At 46.2% G+C, this 9,016-nt stretch overlaps 1 protein-coding gene across 4 annotated transcripts; it reads left to right on the top strand.

Moving 5' to 3' along the window:
* The first annotated feature begins 3,139 nt into the window (after positions 1-3,139).
* On the top strand, positions 3,140-8,543 carry C5H7orf25 (chromosome 5 C7orf25 homolog). Of its 4 annotated transcripts, none has more exons than XM_014602503.3 (2): positions 3,140-3,247; positions 6,933-8,543. In XM_014602503.3, exon 2 carries the CDS (start codon positions 6,949-6,951, stop codon positions 8,215-8,217), a length of 1,269 nt encoding a protein of 422 aa, XP_014457989.2. In that variant the 5' UTR covers positions 3,140-3,247; positions 6,933-6,948; the 3' UTR covers positions 8,218-8,543. The 4 variants fall into 4 exon arrangements, with proteins under 4 accessions (XP_014457989.2, XP_006259900.3, XP_059584631.1 ...); XM_006259838.4 differs by having other exon boundaries at positions 3,146-3,218; XM_059728648.1 differs by lacking the exon at positions 3,140-3,247 and adding an exon at positions 3,291-3,431.
* Positions 8,544-9,016: the final 473 nt, after the last annotated feature.

Here is a 9,016-nt window from a genome sequence, read left to right on the forward strand (position 1 = left end):
TGAAACTGATGCAGGCAGGATGTTTTCTTAAGATTTTTCTAATAAGTCTGCTAACTGTTTTTCCTGAACTCCATTACTGTAGGGAACTACTTAGTGGGTGCATGTACACGAGGTGCTAAATGCACAACAGACTAATTCTACTATGCATTAGCACATCATGGCAAAAGCTGTGCTGTGCTAACTTGTTGTAGAATTAGTCTTCTGTACATTAGCGTCACTAAAAAGGCATGTGCCACTGCTACCATGCAGTAACACTGGTTACTGTGCATTGAGTTAGTACCTGTTATTACAGGTACTAAACTTAATATGCTGTAATTACAGTACATTGGTGCACATGTAGACATGCCCAGTACATACATGGAAAGGTGTTAGTTTTAATTTCCCCCAAATTTGGTTCCATTTAAGTTTCTTCAGCATGTGAATAGTTCAGCTGATGGAAGGTAAGGGAATCCTTCTAGTGCCTTACCTGGGGGGTATTGTGATAGTTTGTTTTGTTGCTGTTTTTTTTTTTTAATGATGCTTGTATTCAGTTTCAGACAAGGGGAAAATATCTATATTGGAGATAAAGTAATAAACACCATGTGTAGGAGCATATGTTCTAAATGTCAGAAACAGTGCTGTTCTATGTATATGGTGTTAGTAGTTTCCATCACCCAGTGATACAGGGTGGAGTCTGTGTTGAACAGGGGTGCTTCCTTTTTAAGGTGTGTGCATTTTTTTTTTTTTTTAAGTTATTCTGATTTAAAAGATTTTACACTAGCTGAAAATGATTATGGGAGAGCAAGTGCCATAAGCAAAATAGCCTGAGGGGCTGGCTATATTTAGGCCAGTGAGGTGGCAGGTTCTCATTTTCAAAAGAATGAAGAAATACACTTCTTGGAAAGCAAAAAAAACAACAATGTCATGAATCAAGTTTCCAGTAGTTCATGCCAAAATACTGTCTTGGCATTTCTCTAAAGGTGCTGCATTGTTCCTTGTATTGCCTTGTATCTTTATTACTGTATTGAAATCCCTGCTTCAGTTGCGAAGACGCTTCAAAGCTATGATCATGTAACTGACATAGGGATTAGCATGAAACAGTATGCCTGACAGGCAAGAGGTCAAATACCATGACAGATGTTTACGTTTTAAATTAACTGCTCCATTTCTCGTGTAAGACAGAAGAGGATCACGGAGGGTAGAAGGTCACAAAAGAGGCAAGTCTAAGGGTAAATGCACGTGTTGAAGCCCTACCAAAGGAGGAGCAAGGCCCAGTGAAAACGAGCATGTCGCTGTATTTTGAGCTACGTTTCATTTTGGTGACTTAAGTGGCTGGAGCTTAATACAGCTTCTTTTCCTTGTAGTTGTGAATGAGGATTTGAACAGGTGATTTGGGAGTTTCCTTTCCTCTGAATGCAGAAAGCTGGACTTGATGGCCCAGGAGGCTATAGCCCCCATGTTGTTTGAATTAATGCTATTATGGAAATTATGCCATGGCACCAACAGAGCAGCGTTGAAAATAAAAGACATTTAAGAGCCAACTAACGGCATTCAGAAGTCACTTAGCTTCTTGCCTAGCAGCTTGGTGCATGGTGGGGAGGAGGTAGCTGGGGAGGGGTGATTGGAAGTTAAAAAATACAACTTTTTTACTTTCTACAATATTTGCTGTTTAAGTTCTGGTAACTGGGTTGGGGTGTGTTTATAAAGAAACGAAAAACACACACTTCAAGGGTAACATTGGTAGTATTTACTAGACCATACTGGAGGCGCAGAGGCTTGTGCTCCTGCTGGCAGTCCTTTTCTTTTATTGACTAACTGAATGAGAGAGAGAGAGGTGTGCCTCTACCTTGCCGTGTATCTTAATGGGTGTGTTTTACTCCAAGTCTCCAAAATGTAACTTCTTTAAAAAAGGAAAAAGCAGTATGAATGAAAGCAAAGGGACATTGAAAAGTTTGGTTAAAAGCTTTCTTTATCATGACCTAGTTCTCTGGAGGAGCAGAAGTGCTCTGCTGCAAGAGAAGTGACTTGAAAGTTTAATGGCAGACAAGGTTCCTTGGGTGAATTTGATCTCTTTTATTAGACCAACCCAAATGGTTGGAGAATAGTTATTAAGCAAGCTTTCGGGTTCAAAAACCCTTCGTCAGGCTAAGGAAACTTCAGCAGTTGGTGTGTGCTCTTCCTGGATGGAAGCAACTGCTGCAGCGTCCTTAGCCTGACGAAGGGTTTTTGAACCCGAAAGCTTGCTTAATAACTATTCTCCAACCATTTGGGTTGGTCTAATAAAAGAGATCAAATTCACCTAAGGAACCTTGTCTGCCCATATCCTTAAACCAACACGGCTACAACCTAAACCCTTGAAAGTTTAATGTGAGGGATGTGGGGAATGATTTAGCAGTGAAGTCCGTGGGGAAGAAGTGAGGAGGCAGATGGGGGGGGCAGTGGTGTAATTGCCCCCCTCCCTTGTTTTTATTCCTGGTTCATCCAAAGTTTAAAACCAACGGCCTGGCAACTGCAGCAACATTTCTACTCTGGCCCTAGTGTGCAGGCACTTGACTGCATGACATGAGAACAAGCCATGATCGTCCTGATTCCTCCTAAACCTGTTATTCACAGAAGCTGCCGCCAGACGTGCCCGAGATGGCTAACTGGAGCCGTGGGCCCTCTGGACCGCCAAGCCAGCCTTTCTCGGGCAGTTCTGCCGCCCCGTAGCTGCTCCTGGCAAGATGTGACATCTTACGGAGCTGGGAGGGAAAAATAAAAAAGATGCCCCTTTTACGCTAATGACTGCTTTTGCCCAGTGGCTTGTGGTTTTATTTTAATGCCTCCCAGCACAGGAATAAATGCCCATCTACAGGAAGTGTGGCTGTAAAGGGGGGTAGGGCAGGATTGGCCTTCCTCGGGAGTTGGGACCTGGAGCGTGTAATGACATTTTGTAGCAGCAATACGCAGGCTGCCGCCGCACCCGTGGCAGGTCGGGGCGGGCGAGGCCCGGGGCGGTCCGGTGTAGAGCTCGGGGGAGACGGCGCGGGCGAGCGCCCTCCCAGCCCTTGTCCTGAGCACAAGCGCCCGCGCTCCGCCGCCCCCACGTGACCCGGCCGAGAAGGCGCTCCCGGGGCTGGGCGAGAAGACGTCAGGGGGCGCTGCAGGCCTGGCCTGGAAGTCTCGCGAGAGCCCGAGCGCGCGGCGGGTGACGTAAAGCTGCCGCGGCGCGCGCAGAGCCGTGTGGTTGCCCGGGAGCAGTGAGTAGCTCCCCACACCGCCCCGTAGGGTATGTGCTGTCAGCCTGCCGCACCCGGCCGTACGTGCTGTCGCCGCCGGCTGCGCCCGTGGCCTGCTCGGCGGGGGTGGCGGAAAGGCGTTTTTGCCCGCACTTGAGATGGCAGTTCAGTTTCCTTCATCCTAGCTTCCCGTCGCCATCTTGGGGCCACGTGACCTCCGCTGGCCGCGGCGCGGTAGTAGCTGGTGGGACTCGTTTGTGCCGCGGGGTGGAGGGGCGGGGTCGTTCCCTCCGGTTGCGGGGCCGCGCTGGGTCCTGCTGCCTGCCGGGTCCCCAGCCGGCCTCGGCCGTGCTGCAGGGACCAAGGCATGGGGGAAGCCGGGTTAGTGCATGGGCGGGGGCACGCGCGCACATACTCGCCTACCTTTCGCCTATACTCAACCCCACCCCTAGATGTACATGCACACACCACCCCCTACATGCCCCCCACTCCTACACACTCACACACAGGCTCCTACATCTACCCTGCTACATACACGCCTAATGCGCACACACACCTGCTTGCACCTACCCCCTACACATGCCCCCACACACCTACCCCACTGTACCCTGCTCCCCACATGCACACCTGGTTCCCTCCATAGCCCCTGTGGTGCTGCAGGTGTGACGTGTGCCCGTCTTTCCCTGTGTGAAGCCCTCCTGTTTGGCAGGGGCAGGCGTGGGGGAACAGCTTCATGGTTCTGACAGCCCAGACCCAATCTGGTCTTTGTTGCAGGAAATACCCATCCCAGACCAGCACTCCTATTCCCACTGATGCCTGTAACAGCAGCAAGACTGTCCTATTGACTTGTTCCCTGAGGGGCCTGCCACACATTCAAATTAAAGCTGGATAGAAACCAGCTATAGAGTTGCCACACATTTTCAAGCACTAACTTTCTAGCTGGTTGACTCTTTTTATAGCTGGATAGTCCTTTTTGTGGTGTGACAGTTACTTTGCATGTGTGGCCAGTTTAAATTTATTGCACAGTTAACTGCATAAAATATGTAACATGTAGCAGGAGCCTTGTATGCAGCCTGAGGTGTTGTGTGAAAGTGGCTTTAAGAGCTGATGGCCTTAGTGTCTGGTCTGAATAGTGTGGACCTACCTTGTCCAGCTGTGATAGACAGCTCTCCTTCAAGAGCAAGTTACCAGTGTCCCACTAACTACTGGGATGGTTTAGTCAGGGATGATCCTGCCCTGAGCAGGGGGCTGGCCTAGATGATCCAGCCCTGCTTTCCCCACGATCCCTCAAAGCTAGTGTGTGGGTACAGAGCTGGCTGTTTCTGCCAGGTGATCTGTTGGTTAGACCTTCCCCCTGGAAAAGGATGAAATGGATTGCTGAATGCACTTAACTCTTTTCCCCTTTATTATGATTTAGGTGATTGTTTCAGTCAGTTCAATTAACTTGGTGCAGAACAGAGTGCCCACCAATCTGTTTTACATCCGGATAATGTAAGAGACTGAGTGTCAGTCTCTTGAGAGGATTACTGTTAGAAGCAGTGTTGAGAGGTGCTGGGCTTGGGGATGTTTGCATTTGCTAAAAAGCATTGAAAAATTGTGGTTTTTTTAGTAAGGTTGGAGAAAGGCTTTTCAAATGTGGCTGGGAAAGGCATCAGGCATGGAGGACTGCCAGCAAGTATGAAGAAAGTAAGGTGCAACAGTGCTAAAAGGACATGAAAGGAGTAGTGTGACAGACATCTTTTCCTAAACAGTGAAGGAACAAAGAGGGGGAATGTGAAGAAAATGCTAGTTGTGGAGAGTGCTGGGTAGGATATAAGGAGCTTACATTTGATTTGCTGGCCAGCAGAGACCCAGTACATGTCTCGAGAACATATGAATATGATCTAAAAAACTTGGTGGAAGAGTGGTGGATTTCTTCAATGTGGTAGTGTAGCAGAAAAATTGTGTGTGGTCTGTTTTAAACATAGTAAAGAGCCTGAAGAGATTTAGTTGACTTTGATGGTGGAACAGGTACAGCTTAATGTGGTAAAGTGAAATGGAAGATTTTGGGTAGAGATTGCAACTATTAGTAAATCCTAGTGGTTCAAGTCTTGTCTCGCATGCGTCATAGGAAGGATCAAAGGTTTAACAAATCTGGGATCAAAACTGGTACTAGCTCAGGGTTATCCAATTGGTGGCTTGTGAGGGGTTAACATGCAGCCCCAGGACTCTCATCTGGTGGCCACTGCCCTTATTACTTTGGCTGCAGCAGCAGGTGGGGTCTTTGGGCTCCCCTTCCCTCCCCTTGCTTCAGCTGTATGCCTCCATCCAAGGAGACAGGGCTTCATGCTGTGGCGCAGGCTGCCATGCCAGGTAGCCCAGGATGCTCGTGTGGCATGGTGCCAAGTTGAGGTGGGCTGCTGTGCCATGTTGGGGAGTGCCTTCCATGTACTGTACATGCATGGGTCGTGCTGGCTGAGGGGTATCAGTAGCTGGGACCGAGCACCTCTGCTAGTGCTACTTCTATAGTATGTGGTCTGTGGGGGATGTGGCCCTCAGCTGCTTTGAAGTTGGACAGTCCTGCACTAGGACATTCTTTTAAAACAGAGTTGCTGGACATTTTGGCCCCGTGGACCAGATGAATGGGGTAGGCTGGTCTGTGGACTGGATGGAGCGCTGTGTATTGGGATTGAGCCTTGGGGCCTGACACAGCCCCGCTCCTGCCCCTGCGCACCTATATGCTTGGATTGGGTCTCGGTGGTCTGAGATCTTTGTCACCAATACCAGCTCTTTTGACCTTGTATGCACTAACTTAGTTAAAAATCATAGCAGCAGGTGTATATGTGTGTATACTATATGTTGCTCCTGTAGGTAAAATTGGGATAGCATTGGGCACTTCTCTTTCCTTAGTCTACCCACATTGACTAACCAGTCCACTTCACACTGTTGCGAAGTAGGCAGTTTGAGAGAATATTAGCTGGGAAATGACTTTCCTGATGTCATGTGGTGACTCTAGTAGTGACTCTTCAGCAGGCTCAGGTTAGAGTGCAGGAGTTCCTGGATCCCCTTGGCTTGTTCTCAGGCCACCCAGATTTTGTGCAGCTTCCTAGGGTTTGGAACTTCCTGGGATAAAAGGTCAGTCATGCAACAGTCTTCAGGCTCATGCATTTAACCAGCAGGAAACAGTTCTACAAGGTAACTGGGAAACTCCTAAAGATAGGGACCTGTTATGAAAGTGTTGTAAAACTCCTACCAAGCTATGCTAACAGTTTTAAAAGGTGACTTTGGGCCTTATGGTATGTAAGTCTTGCAAAAGGGGAGAGATTTTTTTTTCTTGCAACATAACAGGGTTCCTATTTTTAGCAAGATATGTTTGAGTAAGTGTGAGTAAGTTCAGAAGGGAGGGCTGAGGTTTCCCTCACCTCTTCAAGTGATTGATGTTAAGAATTCAAACTGGAAGAACATGGAATCACAAGAAACCCTCTTTGAAGAGGCTTGCCTTTTCTGTGTGTTCCCTTACTGAAAATTGGGCTCCTTCAAGGTGTTTCAAATCAGGCGCTCAAGCCTTTCTAATTTTTTTTTTTTTTTTTTTTTTTTTAAATCTTGGCTGTTGTGGCAAGTTCCTATTGTTCATGTTTTGGGAATAGCTGTAGTCCTTGCATGGAATCCAATGTAAAAACTCTGACACACAGTATTGGAAAAAACTCTTTATCACTGAACTAGTAATATTTATCCTGTCTTTCTTTCCTTTGGTAGGAATAATGTTACCAACATGTCTGTGCATTCGCTGCTTTGTGACAGAATCGCTGTTGCTAAGGAATTAATAAAAAGAGCAGAAGCCCTTTCCAGGTCATACAAAGGAGGTATAGAAGGTGGAGCAAAGCTCTGCAGCAAACTGAAGGCTGAATTAAAATTCTTGCTCAAGGTGGAAGGAGGAAAGGTGGCCATTAAGGAATCCCATCTACAGAGCACAAATCTCACGCACCTCCAAGCCATTATTGAGTCAGCAGAGAACCTGGAAGATGTTGTCAGCATTCTCCATGTCTTTGCCTATGAAGACAAGTTTGGTGAAAAGCAGATGCTGGTGGTAGATGTTGTTGCAAATGGCGGTCACACCTGGGTGAAAGCAATTGGTCGAAAAGCTGAAGCTCTGCACAACATTTGGCTGGGCAGGGGCCAGTATGGCGACAAAAGCATTATTGAACAGGCAGAGGATTTCCTGCAAGCCAGCCACCAGCAACCAGTTCAGTACAGCAACCCGCATATTATCTTTGCTTTTTACAACAGTGTGTCCAGTCCTATGGCAGAGAGGCTCAAAGAAATGGGTATATCTGTGCGGGGAGACATAGTTGCTGTTAATTCTTTGGTAGAAACCTCAAATGAAAACAGACACTTAAGTGCCAGTGAATCTGATGAAGAAAGCCCTGAGCTGCTGCAGGTGACCAGTGTAGATCGAGAGAACTTAGTAGCCAGCGTTGCTTTTCCTACAGCGATCAAAGTAGATGTGTGCAATAGGGTTAATTTGGACATCACCACTTTAATTACCTATGTATCTGCGCTTAGCTATGGTGGCTGCTATTTCATCTTTAGAGAGAAGGTGTTAACAGAGCAGGCAGCACAGGAAAGGAAAGAGAGAGTCCTGCCTCAGCTGGAGGATTTCATGAAAGGAAAGGAGCTGTTTGCTTGTGAATCTGCAGTCAAAGATTTTCAATCCATCTTGGAAACTTTAGGTGGACCAGGGGAGAAAGAACGAGCCATGTTGCTAATTAGGAGAGTTAACGTGGTGCCAGACCAGCCATCTGATCGTGCCTTAAGACTAGTGGCTAGTTCTAAAATCAATAGCCGCTCACTAACCATCTTTGGGACAGGAGACACTTTAAAAGCCATCACAGTGACCGCAAACATCGGTTTTGTTAGGGCAGCAGCTAATCAAGGAGTCAAGTTTAGTGTATTTATCCATCAGCCAAGAGCACTGACAGAAAGCAAGGAGTCTGTTGCCACACCTTTACCAAAGAATTGTACAGCAGGTTGTGGGCTTTGATGAAGCCACCTAATTAATTATGGTCTTTAAGATAAATGATTTATGCTGGTGGGTGTGTTTTCTGTTACAATAGCTGATTAAACCTGCTGCAGGAAGAAGCTATGAAGTAGAACTGTTAAAACAATACACTTTTTTTTCATGTGCATCAGTCAGAACATTAACTGTAATTGCTCGAGAAATACAGTTCCTTAAAGGACTTGTATCCTCTATAAATGTAATTTTTGTTTTCAATTCAATAGGTCTAATTTATTCACTAGGATAATGGCATTTCAATGAAGAATGTTAACTGTGTCCTACCTTATTAAAATATTCAGTTTAAAGCATTATGTACTTGAGTTTGTAATTGTCTTTTTGCCTTGCAACATTCTCGTCATCTTTTGAAAGACCAAATTGTTTCAAGCTGAAGCTTTAACGGGCGTTTAAAATTATCACCATAAAGCTTACATTAATAGGATAGATTACAAGGGGACAGCATTTCTTTGCCTGTTGATTCAAGTGTGCCTCCTAGAAAAACTTGCCTGTATTGAACGTCTCTGTAACTTACCTGCTGGCTGTGTGTTCAAAATGCTGTTTTCCCCCACTCTCCACCTTCCCCTGATTACTCACTCTGAAACATTTAGGGGTGACATTCACCCCACTCAGTGGAGGGTAACCTGTTCTGGTCTGTACTCGTGCAAAATTCATGCCAGATGAACTGAAACAGTATGTAAGCTTTGGAGTCCTGATGCATCATCATGTGAGGGTTTAAGCCATTTCAAGTTCAAGTATTTTTTTTAATACAGTTGTTGGTGTTTGAATG

Source organism: Alligator mississippiensis, chromosome 5, assembly GCF_030867095.1.
Source record: "Alligator mississippiensis isolate rAllMis1 chromosome 5, rAllMis1, whole genome shotgun sequence".
Lineage (NCBI taxonomy): Eukaryota > Metazoa > Chordata > Crocodylia > Alligatoridae > Alligator > Alligator mississippiensis.

What these genes read in the sequence shown, in the direction of transcription:
- C5H7orf25 (XM_014602503.3), top strand. Translation starts at nt 6,949, where the DNA reads ATGTCTGTGCATTCGCTGCTTTGTGACAGAATCGCTGTTGCTAAGGAA.